The sequence below is a fragment of the Pseudophryne corroboree genome, chromosome 4 (assembly GCF_028390025.1).
Source record: "Pseudophryne corroboree isolate aPseCor3 chromosome 4, aPseCor3.hap2, whole genome shotgun sequence".
NCBI lineage: Eukaryota > Metazoa > Chordata > Amphibia > Anura > Myobatrachidae > Pseudophryne > Pseudophryne corroboree.
Window position 1 is genome coordinate 50,386,880 of NC_086447.1, and position 19,230 is coordinate 50,406,109.

Sequence of the window (19,230 nt, forward strand, 5' to 3'; positions counted from 1 at the left end):
ACGGTGCTTTCTTCGGCTGTGAGGGAATCTGAGGTAAAAAAGTCGACTTCCCAGCTGTTGCTGTGGATACGAGGTCCGAGAGACCATCCCCAAACAATTCCTCACCCTTATAAGGCAAAACCTCCATGTGCCTTTTAGAATCAGCATTACCTGTCCACTGCCGAGTCCATAACACCCTCCTGGCAGAAATGGACATTGCATTAATTCTAGATGCCAGCCGGCAAATGTCCCTCTGTGCATCCCTCATATATAAGACGACGTCTTTTATATGCTCTATGGTTAGCAAAATAGTATCCCTGTCGAGGGAATCAATGTTATCTGACAGGGTATCGGACCAAGCTGCTGCAGCACTACACATCCATTCTGAAGCAATTGCAGGTCTCAGTATAGTACCTGAGTGTGTATACACAGACTTCAGGATAGCCTCCTGCTTTCTATCTGCAGGTTCCTTTAAGGCGGCCGTATCCTGAGACGGCAGTGCCACCTTTTTTGATAAGCGTGTGAGCGCCTTGTCCACCTTAGGGGATGTCTCCCAGCGTAACCTATCCGTTGGCGGGAAAGGGTACACCATCAGTAGCCTATTAGAAATCACTAATTTCTTATCTGGGGAACACCACGCTTCTTCACACAATTCATTTAACTCATCAGATGGGGGAAAAGTCACTGGCTGCTTTTTCTCCCCAAACATAATACCCTTTTTAGTGGTAACCGGGTTAATATCAGAAATGTGCAACACATTTTTCATTGCCGTAATCATGTATCGGATGGCCCTTGTGGACTGTATATTTGTCTCATCCACGTCTACACTGGAGTCAGACTCCGTGTCGACATCTGTGTCTGCCATCTGAGGTAGCGGGCGTTTTTGAGCCCCTGATGGCCTCTGAGACGCCTGGGCAGGCGCGGGCTGAGAAGCCGGCTGTCCCACAGCTGTTACGTCATCGAACCTTTTATGCAAGGAGTTGACACTGTCGGTTCATACCTTCCACATATCCACCCACTCTGGTGTCGGCCCCGCAGGGGGCGACATCACACTTATCGGCTCCTGCTCCGCCTCCACGTAAGCCTCCTCATCAAACATGTCGACACAGCCGTACCGACACACCGCACACACACAGGGAATGCTCTGACAGAGGACAGGACCCCACAAAGTCCTTTGGGGAGACAGAGAGAGAGTATGCCAGCACACACCACAGCGCTATATAATACAGGGATGTACACTATACTGAGTGATTTTTCCCCTATAGCTGCTTATTATACACAGTTTGCGCCTAAATTTATGTGCCCCCCCTCTCTTTTTTACCCTTGAAGTCTGGAAACTGCAGGGGAGAGCCTGGGGAGCGTCCTTCCAGCGGAGCTGTGAAGAGAAAATGGCGCTGGTGTGCTGAGGAAGATAGCCCTGCCCCCTCCGCGGCAGGCTTCTCCCGCATTTTTTAATAGTTAATGGAGGGGGTTATTGCACATATACAGTTTATTAGACTGTATTATGTGCCTTTTTGCCAATAAGGTACTCTAATTGCTGCCCAGGGCGCCCCCCCCCCCCCAGCGCCCTGCACCCATCAGTGACCGGAGTGTGTGGTGTGCTAAGGGAGCAATGGCGCACAGCTGCAGTGCTGTGCGCTACCTTAATGAAGACAGGAGTCTTCAGCCGCCGGTTTTCAACTTTCTCTTCAGTCTTCTGGCTCTGCGAGGGGGACGGCGGCGCGGCTCCAGAAACGGACGATCGAGGTCGGGCTCTGTGTTCGATTCCTCTGGAGCTAATGGTGTCCAGTAGCCTTAGAAGCACAAGCTAGCTGCAAGCAGGTAGGTTCGCTTCTCTCCCCTCAGTCCCTCGTAGCAGTGAGTCTGTTGCCAGCAGATCTCACTGAAAATAAAAAACCTAACAAATACTTTCTTTTCTAGGAAGCTCAGGAGAGCCCCTAGGGTGCATCCAGCTCTGGCCGGGCACAGATTCTAACTGAGGTCTGGAGGAGGGGCATAGAGGGAGGAGCCAGTGCACACCAGATGTAGTACCTAAACTTTCTTTTAAGAGTGCCCAGTCTCCTGCGGAGCCCGTCTATTCCCCATGGTCCTTACGGAGTACCCAGCATCCACTAGGACGTCAGAGAAATAGGGGATGTGCTTTATAATGGGAGGACGCCTGTAAAGAAACACCGTGCCACCCCAGCGGACTGGGACAATCTTTGGCAGGGTGTAGGGGTTTCAGCCTGCAGAGATCCCTGAGAAGTAATCCGGCTGGGATCCATGAGCGAGATACATTTAGTATGGCTTGTCGCTGAGTGCTGGTAAGTCCGGGACAGCTCTGGGCTGCAGGAACTATGACGGACAGAGACACGTACTAGCCTGGGTGTTGAGAGGAAGTCTCCAGCCTTCACGGAGAGATGCATGGAGCAGGGTAGAGACAGAGTACTGGTGGGCATTCTGGGAGCAACAGTGCATCAAAATCAGATGCTGTCAGGGTGACTTTGAGAGCGTACAAAGCAATCAGAGCCCACGCACCTATGAAGGGAGTATCCCAGCTGAACACAGGGCCTAATTCAGACCTGATAGCAGCAGCAAATTTGTTAGCAAATGGGCAAAACCATGTGCACTGCAGGTGTGGCAGATATAACATGTGCAGAGAGAGTTAGATTTGGGTGGGTTATATTGTTTCTGTGCAGGGTAAATACTGCCTGCTTTATTTTTACACTGCAGTTTGGATTTCAGTTTGAACACACCCCACCCAAATCTAACTCTCTCTGCACATGTTATATCTGCTCCACCTGCAGTGCACATGGGGGTTCATTCAGACCGGATCGCTGCTGTGCGTTTTCGCACAGCAGCGATCGGGTCTGAACTGCGCATACGTATCCACCGCAAAGCGCAGGCGCGAGGTCCCCCCAGCGACGAGGAACGCTGGAGAGCGACGGACTTACCGAAGAAAGCGATCGCATCGGCGATCGCAAGAAGATTGACAGGAAGAGGCCGTTTGTGGGTGTCAACTGACCGTTTCCAGGGAGTGTCCAAAGAAACGCAGGCGTGTCCAAGCCGGATCAACGCACTGGAAGAGTAAGATCTGAGCTGTGCAGAGACTGCAGAAACTTTTGTTTGTGCAGCTCTCTACACATGCATTCGCACCCCTGCACAGCGACTACCCCCTCCCCCTGTAGGCGGCGACTACCTGGTCGCTGCAGTGCAAAAAACACCTGCTTGCGACCAGGTCTGAATTAGGCCTATGGTTCTGCCCATTTGCTGCTGCGTTCAGGTCTGAATTAGGCCCACAGAGAGAGAAACCATAGGGTTGATGTACCAAGCAGTGAGAATAATTGAGAAGTCTCCAATAGCAACCAATTAGCACAGAGGTAACATGTATATAGTACATTGTATAAAATTATAGGTAGTAGCTAATTGGTTGATTTTCACTGTGTGACTTATAAACCCGTTGATCATTAAATATGTGTGGCTGCTGCGACCCCTCCACTCCCGGCAGCAGCAGCTGTAGCCCCCCCCAAACCCCCCCCCCCCCCCCTAGGTTTCTATGCGGGATGCAATACTGCCAGATTTAACAACTTCCGGAACGCAAAGCATCCCAGAGATTGGCACCCCGCAGCTACCGCCATCTGAAGATGGCATTTACCCTTTTGTAGTCTGCAGATTGCAAACTTAGCCGGCAGAGGGTTCCTCCGAAACAATCCCCAGCAATGGCCGCCGCACATGTGTGGTAAATGGCCTGCATATGCCCAGGAAATGGAAGTGAACGCATTGCCGGGACGGGCTCATTTCGGAGCCCCTGTCCCGGTGTGTGCTCCTTCTTACGTCTAGCCGGTATAATCACATCCTGCAATGTGAGTTTGGCCACTAATATCATCCCCAAATCGCACTACAAATGCGATTATTGATTAATGGGACACAGAGGGAAAGTGGAGCATAAAGAAACTGAGAGGCAGAAGAGCCATCCCTAAGACGTACGAGTGCCAGCTGTGACATACACCATAGTGTCGCTGTCTAATGTTACACGCTGCTGCAAGTAAGGGACACACAGGAGGAGTAAATAACGCAGTGTGATCTCACCAGAGGAGGCCTGGGGGCCATTCTGCTGCCACTACACCTGTGTCGCTTCAACTACTGAACTGCTTATTAAATGTGCATGGCATGGGGGTGCATGGCGATGCTGAACAGGGTGGGGGTAGCTGCAGTGCATGGCTATCAGGATGCGGCCGATGGGGAGGAGCATCACGTCCCCAGCGTATTAGGGGCACTGTGAAGCCAGCGACTGAGTCTTCCAGTCTCTGAATCAGAACCTGAGCTAGCCCAGGAGCAGCCAGAGTCTGGGATTCTGTGTACAGCTCTGTGATCTGTGTCACTTTGTACACAGCCAGCGGAGTGACAATAGGTTTTCAGTATAACTCATGACACCAGCCGCCTGGTTCTCTGTAATGAATGTATTTCAGTGCTAGCCTGGACAGCACAGCGTTGTGATTATTCTCAGACCTGCCACCATCTACTGTAACATAACAATGAGACGAGAGGTTAAATGAAAGGCAGAGCAACGTGTCAGAGGCTGCAGCTCGGCGACCGGGGCCAGCGACCGACTTGTAATGAAAGTTTTTAATCAGTCATCAAACTCTTGGAGAACCCCCCTCCCCCGCACCGCCATGATGCGCGTGACAGTGACTCCAGACCTCGGTTACCGCATGTTTTCTAATTACAGTCAGGCTGGCACATAATTCTCAGATTTATCTGGTAATACAGGATCCAAGTGACAGAAATCTCAGCCAGAGGCGTCCCTGGGGCCCTGCTTCCCTGTGACCACACAGACAACGTTTACCAAAGGTCTGTCTCCATTCTGAGTGGGGAAAAAGTGCAGAGCTCTGTATAGTCATGTAACCCACTATATAAATATATCGCTGTCCGCACTTAGTATATCTCAGGTGTGCAGTTACTATGGGCATGGTAGGGCTTATATGCAAATCCAATGGCGGGTGAACTGCACATGCGTAGGATCCGTTCTACGCATGCGCCACTCGCTGTACCCTCAAGCCGCAATATTGGTAATTGCTAATTGAATCTACCCAGCCCGATACCGGTCTCAGCCCTCTGATTACAGTTACAATGTGTTAAAAGCTACAGTACTTAGAGTGGCGGTCTCTCTCATCCTCGCAGCACTCTGTGGTGGTGATGCCACTCTGAGTGACAGATAACCAATCAAAATCAAGGTCAGGACAATGACATGCTGACCTGTACTATATACTACAGACAGATGAAGCCACGGTTATCTTGGCTTCTCTGCTGCACCCAGGTGCACCAAGGTTTATTAGCATAAGCCCTTCGTCTATTGTTCTCAGCTGCAATACAATACAGAGAGAACAATACAGCAGGGGATTAAGTCCGACTGCCCAGTCTCAGGTTATCCTATTAAAGGCCAAGATGAAGATGGCTCCATCTGTACACAGAGGCATTTCTTGTGCCAACCGCTTGAATACTTCATTAAATGGACAGACAGTAGCCAGCGAAAGTCACAAATGACCCTCACCCGAAGCATTCAGCTACTCGTAAGCAAAGGAGGCCAGCGTTTCCTCCACCGTGGCTTTCACAAAGCTGCTTGCCGCAGGTTTCTGGACGTGCTGGAGTGCGCAAAATAACCCCTCCTAGTACCAATCAGGTCCTGGCGTATTCCCCCCCCCCCCCCCCCCCCAAACACAAGTAACATGATAGTTAGGAGCTGATTGGTACTTTATCTCTCTCCAAAGTTTGATACATCTCCCCCCCCCCAGGTGAGCATTATTTTAAGGGAAATGGGGAGAGAGAAGTGATAACAGATCTGTTTTAAAGCGACAGCGCTGGAAGCTGGCAGTGGCCATTTGCCTCTCTAAAGGGGTGATGAGAGTATTTAAATATCATATTCACCCCCAAAACACGTGGCTTCTGCTGATTGGATGGCTGGGGTATTATTATTTTGGGAAGTGACAAACTTTGGAATAATATTTTGGAATGACTGCGTCTCCTTTGTTCTCAGTTATTGTTGGAGTAACGCTAGTTTTGCATTATAATCTCACACACTGAAAACAACAGAGGGGGTGTCAAAAATGTGGAAGACGTGCGATTCCCATTCCCGTACGAAATGATCTGCTGGTATGAAGTTTGCTTAAGAATGACAGATGTTTAAGCACATACTGTATAGCCCTAATGATGTTCAGCTCATCCTGCAGTGTGAATCCATGTGTTTAGAGCACAGACTTGCACTGAATAAGACACTGAAGGGTCTTTTAGGGATGAGCTATATCCCCATTACCCAACAGCGGTAAGCAGCAATGGGACTGTACTGATTACGTCATCTGTGCGACCGCCATGTATGTGCATTAGTCAGCAACCATCAGGCCGCTGGTAACTCAGCAGAAGACTCCGCGGGACCTTCGCTGGACAGGAAAGGTATGGGAAATACCAGTGCGGTTGATAAATGGAGCCTGAATGTCTGACAGCAGAAGCGTTTCTTACACTGGTGGATAATATTTATAACTAACATCACTGCCGACACGCCACTCACCGCTCCATCTGTGTCCAGTGCCCGCACACTTCTATGTGTTCTCTGGTCAGATTAGGGATCTAAAATAAATACAGGCATATTACCGATCTGCCTGAGGATTCAATGGTAGACATCCACTGAGCAATATACTGTACATATATTAGAACAATACATAAGGTGGTCCGTGTATTGTATGTATCAGGGTAAATCCTCTCTCAGCAGACTCACCAGTTTCTCCATGCCGGTAGTATACACTGGTAGTAGCACCGGGTCCTTGCCGGCTGTCACCATTAGAGATGGGACCATGATCTTTAAAAGAAAAAGAAACACATACATTGGGGTTATTTTTAGAAATGATAGTAGAGACATTGGAACAATCAGCACAAATTCCTTTAATGTTATAGTCTCCTCCAATTTATATAATCCCAAACTGCCAGCTCCCCGCTCTCTATACTTCATGTTATATACTGCCAGCTCCCCGCTCTCTATACTCCATGTTATATACTGCCAGCTCCCCGCTCTCTATACTTCATGTTATATACTGCCAGCTCCCCGCTCTCTATACTTCATGTTATATACTGCCAGCTCCCCGCTCTCTATACTTCATGTTATATACTGCCAGCTCCCCGCTCTCTATACTTCATGCTATATACTGCCAGCTCCCCGCTCTCTATACTTCATGTTATATACTGCCAGCTCCCCGCTCTCTATACTTCATGTTATATACTGCCAGCTCCCCGCTCTCTATACTCCATGTTATACACTGCCAGCTCCCCGCTCTCTATACTCCATGTTATACACTGCCAGCTCCCCGCTCTCTATACTCCATGTTATACACTGCCAGCTCCCCGCTCTCTATACTCCATGTTATACACTGCCAGCTCCCCGCTCTCTATACTTCATGTTATATACTGTATCTGAGATGTAGAGTGTGCGAGACAGAAGGAAAAATCTGCATCTAAAACACAGGCAAAGATCTTGTAGTTAAATTAGGAATGCAACTGAACAGATACAGGATTAGGGGATACATAACACTATCTCCTTTGTGATAGGTCTGCCTTTATCAAGGTAACCCTCCCTCCCTGCCTGGAGCGGTGTCAGCCCCATCTCCCCGTGGAGCGGTGTCAGCCCCATCGACCCGTGGAGCGGTGTCAGCCCCATCGACCCGTGGAGCGGTGTCAGCCCCATCGACCCGTGGAGCGATGTCAGCCCCATCTCCTCGTGGAGCGGTGTCAGCCCCATCTCCCCGTGGAGCGGTGTCAGCCCCATCTCCCCGTGGAGCGGTGTCAGCCCCATCTCCCCGTGGAGCGGTGTCAGCCCCATCTCCCCGTGGAGCGGTGTCAGCCCCATCTACCCGTGGAGCGGTGTCAGCCCCATCTACCTGTGGAGCGGTGTCAGCCCCATCTACCTGTGGAGCGGTGTCAGCCCCATCTCCCCAGAGCGGTGTCAGCCCCATGTCCCAATGGAGCACATGAGAAAAAAGACTGAGAAAAAGATTGGGAAATTCAGAACTACAAAACAACAGTGTTTCAGGCTGACATGAGTGACAATACGACACTATGACAATACAACACTATGACAATACGACACTATGACAATATGACACTATGACAATATGACACTATGACAATATGACACATTCTACTTAACTGCAACTGCAGCACTTCCCTGAATGAATTAGCTGATAAAAGGGCAACTTTTTTAATATGCCTTAATTAAATTAGCCCGAGTTAATGTAATATTTAAAAAGTTGGAAAACCAGACAGGACACATTTACCTGGTGAAGTGAATTGGCTACTGTCCATAAATGATATTTAACCTTGTATTTCCTAACACAGTCAGGCCCCCTATTACATCACACCCCACCACCGAATGTCACCGCACACATCCCTGATACATCACACCCCACCACCGAATGTCACCGCACACATCCCTGATACATCACACCCCACCACCGAATGTCACCGCACACATCCCTGATACATCACACCCCACCACCGAATGTCACCGCACACATCCCTGATACATCACACCCCACCACCGAATGTCACCGCACACATCCCTGATACATCACACCCCACCACCGAATGTCACCGCACACATCCCTGATACATCACACTCCACCACCGAATGTCACCGCACACATCCCCGATACATCACACCCCACCACCGAATGTCACCGCACACATCCCCGATACATCACACCCCACCACCGAATGTCACCGCACACATCCCTGATACATCACACTCCACCACCGAATGTCACCGCACACATCCATATTACACCACACCCCACCACCGAATGTCACCGCACACATCCCTGATACATCACACTCCACCACCGAATGTCACCGCACACATCCCTGATACATCACACCCCACCACCGAATGTCACCGCACACATCCCTGATACATCACACTCCACCACCGAATGTCACCGCACACATCCCTGATACATCACACTCCACCACCGAATGTCACCGCACACATCCCTGATACAACACACCCCACCACCGAATGTCACTGCGCACATCCCTGATACATCACACCCCACCACCGAATGTCACCGCACACATCCCTGATACACCCCACCACCGAATGTCACCGCACACATCCCTGATACATCACACTCCACCACCGAATGTCACCGCACACATCCCCGATACATCACACCCCACCACCGAATGTCACCGCACACATCCCTGATACATCACACCCCACCACCGAATGTCACCGCACACATCCCTGATACATCACACCCCACCACCGAATGTCACTGCACACATCCCCGATACATCACACCCCACCACCGAATGTCACCGCACACATCCCTGATACATCACACCCCACCACCGAATGTCACCGCACACATCCCTGATACATCACACCCCACCACCGAATGTCACCGCACACATCCCCGATACATCACACCCCACCACCGAATGTCACCACACACATCCCCGATACATCACACCCCACCACCGAATGTCACCGCACACATCCCCGATACATCACACCCCACCACCGACTGTCACTGCACACATCCCCGATACATCACACCCCACCACCGAATGTCACCGCGCACATCCCCGATACATCACACCCCACCACCGAATGTCACCGCACACATCCCCGATACATCACACTCCACCACCGAATGTCACCGCACACATCCCCGATACATCACACCCCACCACCGAATGTCACCGCATACATCCCCGATACATCACACCCCACCACCGAATGTCACCGCACACATCCCCGATACATCACACCCCACCACCGAATGTCACCACACACATCCCCGATACATCACACCCCACCACCGAATGTCACCGCACACATCCCTGATACATCACACTCCACCACCGAATGTCACCGCACACATCCCTGATACATCACACCCCACCACCGAATGTCACCGTACACATCCCTGATACATCACACCCCACCACCGAATGTCACCGCACACATCCCTGATACATCACACTCCACCACCGAATGTCACCGCACACATCCCTGATACATCACACTCCACCACCGAATGTCACCGCACACATCCCCGATACATCACACCCCACCACCGACTGTCACCGCACACATCCCCGATACATCACACCCCACCACCGAATGTCACCGCACACATCCCTGATACACCCCACCACCGAATGTCACCGCACACATCCCTGATACATCACACTCCACCACCGAATGTCACCGCACACATCCCTGATACATCACACTCCACCACCGAATGTCACCGCACACATCCATATTACACCACACCCCACCACCGAATGTCACCGCACACATCCCTGATACATCACACCCCACCACCGAATGTCACCGCACACATCCCTGATACAACACACCCCACCACCGAATGTCACCGCACACATCCCTGATACAACACACCCCACCACCGAATGTCACCGCACACATCCCTGATACATCACACCCCACCACCGAATGTCACCGCACACATCCCTGATACATCACACCCCACCACCGAATGTCACCGCACACATCCCTGATACATCACACCCCACCACCGAATGTCACCGCACACATCCCCGATACATCACACCCCACCACCGAATGTCACCGCACACATCCCTGATACATCACACCCCACCACCGAATGTCACCACACACATCCCCGATACATCACGCCCCACCACCGAATGTCACCGCACACATCCCTGATACATCACACTCCACCACCGAATGTCACCGCACACATCCCTGATACATCACACCCCACCACCGAATGTCGACGCACACATCCCTGATACATCACACCCCACCACCGAATGTCACCGCACACATCCCTGATACATCACACCCCACCACCGAATGTCACCGCACACATCCCTGATACATCACACCCCACCACCGAATGTCACCGCACACATCCCTGATACATCACACCCCACCACCGAATGTCACCGCACACATCCCTGATACATCACACCCCACCACCGAATGTCACCGCACACATCCCTGATACATCACACCAAGTCACACATACCTCCCGCCCCAAAGGCTACCAAACTTCTGAAATGTGAGATGATTATCACACTTTAGAAAGATTGACAAGAAAGCCCTGGTAGTACATAAAGGCATTATAGAGAAGACAAGTAATGGCAACTGTACTGGACAGCGAGCCTACAGGATGACTAACTAGCACTACCACAGAAACTACTGTACTAGGTAGGGTGCTGTAAAATGAATATTTGTATATATCAAATTATTACCTCTCATACTGACAGATATAACCGTAAAATACAGGATATGTGTAATTTAAAATAAGAATTTACTTACCGATAATTCTATTTCTCGTAGTCCGTAGTGGATGCTGGGAACTCCGTAAGGACCATGGGGAATAGCGGCTCCGCAGGAGACTGGGCACAAAAGTAAAGCTTTAGGACTACCTGGTGTGCACTGGCTCCTCCCCCTATGACCTTCCTCCAAGCCTCAGTTAGGATACTGTGCCCGGACGAGCGTACACAATAAGGAAGGATTTATGAATCCCGGGTAAGACTCATACCAGCCACACCAATCACACCGTACAACCTGTGATCTGAACCCAGTTAACAGCATGATAACAGAGGAGCCTCTGCATAGATGGCTCACAACAACAATAACCCGATTTAGTTAACAATAACTATGTACAAGTATTGCAGACAATCCGCACTTGGGATGGGCGCCCAGCATCCACTACGGACTATGAGAAATAGAATTATCGGTAAGTAAATTCTTATTTTCTCTGACGTCCTAGTGGATGCTGGGAACTCCGTAAGGACCATGGGGATTATACCAAAGCTCCCAAACGGGCGGGAGAGTGCGGATGACTCTGCAGCAGCGAATGAGAGAACTCCAGGTCCTCCTCAGCCAGGGTATCAAATTTGTAGAATTTAGCAAACGTGTTTGCCCCTGACCAAATAGCTGCTCGGCAAAGTTGTAAAGCCGAGACCCCTCGGGCAGCCGCCCAAGATGAGCCCACCTTCCTTGTGGAATGGGCTTTTACAGATTTTGGCTGTGGCAGGCCTGCCACAGAATGTGCAAGCTGAATTGTATTACAAATCAAACGAGCAAAAGTCTGCTTAGAAGCAGGAGCACCCAGCTTGTTGGGTGCATACAGGATAAACAGCGAGTCAGATTTTCTGACTCCAGCCGTCCTGGAAACATATATTTTCAGGGCCCTGACTATGTCCAACAACTTGGAGTCCTCCAAGTCACTAGTAGCCGCAGGTACCACAATAGGTTGGTTCAGATGAAACGTTGAAACCACCTTAGGGAGAAAATGAGGACGAGTCCTCAATTCCGCCCTGTCTGAATGGAAGATCAGATAAGGGCTTTTACAGGATAAAGCCGCCAATTCTGACACGCGCCTGGCCGAGGCCAGGGCCAACAGCATGACCACTTTCCATGTGAGATATTTTAACTCCACAGATTCAAGAGGTTCAAACCATTGTGACTTTAGGAACCCCAAAACTACATTGAGATCCCAAGGTGCCACTGGAGGTACAAAAGGAGGCTGTATATGCAGTACCCCTTTTACAAACGTCTGAACTTCAGGAACTGAAGCTAGTTCTTTCTGGAAGAAAATTGACAGGGCCGAAATTTGAACCTTATTGGACCCCAATTTTAGGCCCATAGACACTCCTGTTTGCAGGAAATGCAGGAATCGACCTAGTTGAAATTCCTCCATCGGGGCCTTACTGGCCTCGCACCACGCAACATATTTTCGCCTAATGCGGTGATAATGCTTTGCGGTTACATCCTTCCTGGCTTTGATCAGGGTAGGGATGACTTCATCCGGAATGCCTTTTTCCTTCAGGATCCGGCGTTCAACCGCCCTGCCGTCAAACGCAGCCGCGGTAAGTCTTGGAATAGATAGGGTCCTTGATGGAGCAGGTCCCTTCTTAGAGGTAGAGGCCACGGGTCCTCCGTGAGCATCTCTTGAAGTTCCGGGTACCAAGTCCTTCTTGGCCAATCCGGAGCCACGAGTATAGTTCTTACTCCCCTCCGTCTTATAATTCTCAATACTTTTGGTAAGAGAGGAAGAGGAGGGAACACATACACTGACTGGTACACCCACGGTGTTACCAGAGCGTCCACAGCTATTGCCTGAGGGTCCCTTGACCTGGCGCAATACCTGTCCAATTTTTTGTTTAGGCGGGACGCCATCATGTCCACCTTTGGTTTTTCCCAACGGTTTACAATCATGTGGAAGACTTCTGCTGAGGAAGTCTGTTTCCCAGTTGTCCACTCCCGGAATGAACACTGCTGACAATGCTATCACATGATTTTCCGCCCAGCGAAAAATCCTTGCAGCTTCTGCCATTGCCCTCCTGCTTCTTGTACCGCCCTGTCTGTCTACGTGGGCGACTGCCGTGATGTTGTCCGACTGGATCAGCACCGGCTGACCTTGAAGCAGAGATCTTTCTTGGCTTAGGGCATTGTAAATGGCCCTTAGCTCCAAGATATTTATGTGAAGTGATGTCTCCAGGCTTGACCACAAGCCCTGGAAATTTCTTCCCTGTGTGACTGCTCCCCAGCCTCGCAGGCTGGCATCCGTGGTCACCAGGACCCAGTCCTGAATGCCGAATCTGCGCCCTCTAGAAGATGAGCACTCTGCAACCACCACAGGAGAGACACCCTTGTCTTTGGTGACAGGGTTATCCGCTGATGCATCTGAAGATGCGATCCGGACCACTTTTCCAGCAGGTCCCACTGGAAAGTTCTTGCGTGGAATCTGCCGAATGGAATTGCTTCGTAGGAAGCCACCATTTTTCCCAGGACCCTTGTGCCCTGATGCACTGACACTTGGCCTGGTTTTAGGAGGTTTCCGACTAGTTCGGATAACTCCCTGGCTTTCTCCTCCTGGAGAAACACCTTTTTCTGGACTGTGTCCAGGATCATCCTTAGGAATAGAAGACGTGTCGTCGGGATCAGCTGCGATTTTGGAATATTAAGAATCCAACCGTGCTGCCGCAACACTACTTGAGATAGTGCTACCCCGACTACCAACTGTTCCCTGGATCTTGCCCTTATCCGGAGATCGTCCAAGTTAGGGATAATTAAAACTCCCTTCCTTCGAAGGAGTATCATCATTTCGGCCATTACTTTGGTAAAGACCCGGGGTGCCGTGGACAAACCAAACGGCAGCGTCTGAAACTGATAGTGACAGTTCTGTACCACAAACCTGAGGTACCCTTGGTGAGAAGGGTAAATTGGGACATGGAGATAAGCATCCTTGATGTCCAGAGACACCATATAATTCCCTTCTTCCAGGTTTGCCATCACCGCTCTGAGTGACTCCATCTTGAATTTGAACCTTTGTATGTAAGTGTTCAAGGATTTCAGATTTAAATTAGGTCTCACCGAGCCGTCCGGCTTCGGTACCACAAACAGCGAGGAATAATACCCCTTTCCCTGTTGTAGGAGGGGTACCTTGATTATCACCTGCTGGGAATACAGCTTGTGAATGGCTTCCCATACCGCCTCCCTGTCGGAGGGAGACGTCGGTAAAGCAGACTTTAGGAAAACGGCGAAGGGGAGACGTCTCGAATTCCAATTTGTACCCCTGAGATACCACCTGAAGGATCCAGGGGTCCACCTGTGAGTGAGCCCACTGCACGCTGAAATTTTTGAGACGGGCCCCCACCGTGCCTGAGTCCGCTTGTAAAGCCCCAGCGTCATGCTGAGGACTTGGCAGAAAACGGGAGAGGGCTTCTGTTCCTGGGAACTGGCTGTTTGCTGCAGCCTTTTTCCTCTCCCTCTGCCACGGGGCAGAAATGAGGAGCCTTTTGCCCGCTTGCCCTTATGGGGCCCAAAGGACTGCGCCTGATAATACGGCGTCTTCTTATGTTGAGAGGCTACCTGGGGTAAAAATGTGGATTTCCCAGCCGTTGCCGTGGCCACCAGGTCTGTTAGACCTACCCCAAATAACTCCTCCCTTTTATAAGGCGATACTTCCATATGCCTTTTGGAATCAGCATCACCTGACCACTGTCTTGTCCATAACCCTCTTCTGGCAGAAATGGACAGCGCACTTACTCTTGATGCCAGTCGGCAAATATCCCTCTGTGCATCACGCATATATAGAAATGCATCTTTTAAATGCTCTATAGTCAGTAATATACTGTCCCTATCTAGGGTATCAATATTGTCAGTCAGGGAATCCGACCAAGCCACCCCAGCACTGCACATCCAGGCTGAGGCGATTGCTGGTCTCAGTATCACACCCGTGTGAGTGTATATACATTTTAGGATATTTTACTGCTTTCTGTCAGCAGGTTCCTTAAGGGCGGCCGTATCCGGGGACGGTAGTGCCACCTGTTTAGACAAGCGTGTGAGCGCTTTATTCACCCTAGGGGGTGTTTCCCAACGTGCCCTATCCTCTGGCGGGAAGGGGTATGATGCTAATAACTTTTTAGGAATTAACAGTTTTTATCGGGGGAAACCCACGCATCATCACACACTTCATTTAATTCCTCAGATGCAGGAAAAACTACAGGTAGTTTTTTCTCACCCAACATAATACCCTTTTTAGTGGTACTGGTATTATCAGAAATGTGTAAAAACATTTTCCATAGCCTCAATCATGTAACGTGTGGCCCTACTGGAAGTCACATTCGTCTCTTAATCGTCGACACTGGAGTCAGTATCCGTGTCGGCGTCTGTATCTGCCATCTGCGGTAACGGGCGTTTTAGAGCCCCTGATGGCTTTTGAGACACCTGGACAGGCACAGGCTGAGTCGCCGGCTGTCTCATGTCATCAATCTTTTGTAAAGAGCTGACACTGTCACATAATTCCTTCCATAAGCTCATCCACTCAGGTGTCGACTCCCTAGGGGGTGACATCTCTGTTACAGGCAATTGCTCCGCCTCCACCTCATTTTCCTCCTCATACATGTCGACACAACGTACCGACACACAGCACACACACAGGGAATGCTCTGATAGAGGACAGGACCCCACTAGCCCTTTGGGGAGACAGAGGGAGAGTATGCCAGCACACAACAGAGCGCTATATATATACAGGGATAACCTTATATAAGTGTTTTTCCCCTTATAGCTGCTGTATTGTTATACTGCGCCTAATTAGTGCCCCCCTCTCTTTTTTAACCCCTTTCTGTAGTGTAGTAACTGCAGGGGAGAGCCAGGGAGCTTCCCTCCAACGGAGCTGTGAGAGAAAATGGCGCCAGTGTGCTGAGGAGATAGGCTCCGCCCCCTTCTCGGCGGCCTTTTCTCCCGTTTTTCTGTGGAATCTGGCAGGGGTTAAAATTCATCCATATAGCCCTGGGGGCTATATGTGATGTATTTTCGCCAGCCAAGGTGTTTTTGTTGCTGCTCAGGGCGCCCCCCCCTAGCGCCCTGCACCCTCAGTGACCGAAGTGTGAAGTGTGCTGAAGAGCAATGGCGCACAGCTGCAGTGCTGTGCGCTACCTTGGTGAAGACAGGATGTCTTCTGCCGCCGATTTTCCGGACCTCTTCTTGCTTCTGGCTCTGTAAGGGGGCCGGCGGCGCGGCTCTGGGACCGGACTCCGAGGCTGGGCCTGTGTTCGGTCCCTCTGGAGCTAATGGTGTCCAGTAGCCTAAGAAGCCCAATCCACTCTGCACGCAGGTGAGTTCGCTTCTTCTCCCCTTAGTCCCTCGATGCAGTGAGCCTGTTGCCAGCAGGTCTCACTGAAAATAAAAAACCTAAAACTAAACTTTTCACTAAGAAGCTCAGGAGAGCCCCTAGTGTGCACCCTTCTCGGCCGGGCACAAAAATCTAACTGAGGCTTGGAGGAGGGTCATAGGGGGAGGAGCCAGTGCACACCAGGTAGTCCTAAAGCTTTACTTTTGTGCCCCGTCTCCTGCGGAGCCGCTATTCCCCATGGTCCTTACGGAGTTCCCAGCATCCACTAGGACGTCAGAGAAATTAGTATATCTGTCTCCCTCATGCTGAGGCTACACTATAATGTCAGCGAGCAGTACTGTATATCTGTCTCCCTCATGCTGAGGCTACACTATAATGTCAGCGAGCAGTACTGTATATCTGTCTCCCTCATGCTGAGGGGTATTGCCGGAGGCTACACTATAATGTCAGCGAGCAGTACTGTAGTGAGTACTGTATATCTGTCTTCCTCATACTGAGGGGTATTGCCGGAGGCTGCACTATAATGTCAGCGAGCAGTACTGTAGTGAGTACTGTATATCTGTCTTCCTCATACTGAGGGGTATTGCCGGAGGCTGCACTATACCTGTCAGCGAGCAGTACTGTAGTGAGTACTGTATATCTGTCTCCCTCATGCTGAGGGGTATTACCGGAGGCTGCACTATACCTGTCAGCGAGCAGTACTGTAGCGAGTACTGTATATCTGTCTCCCTCATACTGAGGGGTATTACCGGAGGCTACGCTATAATGTCAGCGAGCAGTACTGTAGTGAGTACTGTATATCTGTCTCCCTCATGCTGAGGGGTATTGCCGGAGGCTACATTATACCTGTCAGCGAGCAGTACTGTAGCGAGTACTGTATATCTGTCTTCCTCATGCTGAGGGGTATTGCCGGAGGCTACACTATACCTGTCAGTGAGCAGTACTGTAGTGAGTACTGTATATCTGTCTCCCTCATGCTGAGGGGTATTGCCGGAGGCTACACTATACCTGTCAGCGAGCAGTACTGTAGTGAGTACTGTATATCTGTCTCCCTCATGCTGAGGGGTATTGCCGGAAGCTGCACTATACCTGTCAGCGAGCAGTACTGTAGTGAGTACTGTATATCTGTCTTCCTCATACTGAGGGGTATTGCTGGAGGCTACGCTATACCTGTCAGCGAGCAGTACTGTGGTGAGTACTGTATATCTATCTCCCTCATGCTGAGGGGTATTGCCGGAGGCTACACTATACCTGTCAGAGAGCAGTACTGTAGTGAGTACTGTATATCTGTCTTCCTCATGCTGAGGGGTATTACCGGAGGCTGCACTATACCTGTCAGCGAGCAGTACTGTAGTGAGTACTGTATATCTGTCTCCCTCATGTTGAGGGGTATTGCTGGAGGCTACGCTATACCCGTCAGCGAGCAGTACTGTAGTGAGTACTGTATATCTGTCTCCACATACTGAGGGGTATTGCCGGAGGCTACATTATACCTGTCAGCGAGCAGTACTGTAGTGAGTACTGTATATCTGTCTCCCTCATGCTGAGGGGTATTACCGGAGGCTACACTATACCTGTCAGCGAGCAGTACTGTAGCGAGTACTGTATATCTGTCTCCCTCATGCTGAGGGGTATTACCGGAGGCTGCACTATACCTGTCAGCGAGCAGTACTGTAGTGAGTACTGTATATCTGTCTCCCTCATGCTGAGGGGTATTACCGGAGGCTACACTATACCTGTCAGCGAGCAGTACTGTAGCGAGTACTATATATCTGTCTCCCTCATGCTGAGGGGTATTGCCGGAGGCTACGCTATACCTGTCAGCGAGCAGTACTGTAGTGAGTACTGTATATCTGTCTCCCTCATGCTGAGGGGTATTGCCGGAGGCTGCACTATACCTGTCAGCGAGCAGTACTGTAGCGAGTACTGTATATCTGTCTCCCTCATGCTGAGGGGTATTGCCGGAGGCTACGCTATACCTGTCAGCGAGCAGTACTGTAGCGAGTACTGTATATCTGTCTCCCTCATGCTGAGGGGTATTACCGGAGGCTGCACTATACCTGTCAGTGAGCAGTACTGTAGCGAGTACTGTATATCTGTCTCCCTCATGCTGAGGGGTATTGCCGGAGACTGCACTATAATGTCAGCGAGCAGTACTGTAGCGAGTACTGTATATCTGTCTCCCTCATGCTGAGGGGTATTGCCGGAGGCTGCATTATACCTGTCAGCGAGCAGTACTGTAGCGAGTACTGTATATCTGTCTTCCTCATGCTGAGGGGTATTACCGGAGGCTACACTATAATATCAGAGAGCAGTACTGTAGTGAGTACTGTATATCTGTCTCCCTCATACTGAGGGGTATTGCCGGAGGCTACGCTATACCTGTCAGCGAGCAGTACTGTAGTGAGTACTGTATATCTGTCTTCCTCATGCTGAGGGGTATTGCCGGAGGCTACACTATACCTGTCAGCGAGCAGTACTGTAGTGAGTACTGTATATCTGTCTCCCTCATGCTGAGGGGTATTGCCGGAAGCTGCACTATACCTGTCAGCGAGCAGTACTGTAGTGAGTACTGTAT

General features: G+C 50.4%; 1 protein-coding gene across 1 annotated transcript in view; it reads right to left on the reverse strand.

Moving 5' to 3' along the window:
• EPHX2 (epoxide hydrolase 2) overlaps window positions 1-19,230 on the reverse strand; it is a 194,779-nt gene that overhangs the window by 42,944 nt on the left and 132,605 nt on the right. The window contains exons 17-18 of the mRNA XM_063915025.1: window positions 6,728-6,808; window positions 6,521-6,579 (exon numbers count right to left, since the gene is read on the reverse strand). Of these exons, the coding sequence (XP_063771095.1) occupies window positions 6,521-6,579; window positions 6,728-6,808 (140 nt within the window). The remainder of the gene's footprint in view (window positions 1-6,520; window positions 6,580-6,727; window positions 6,809-19,230) is intronic.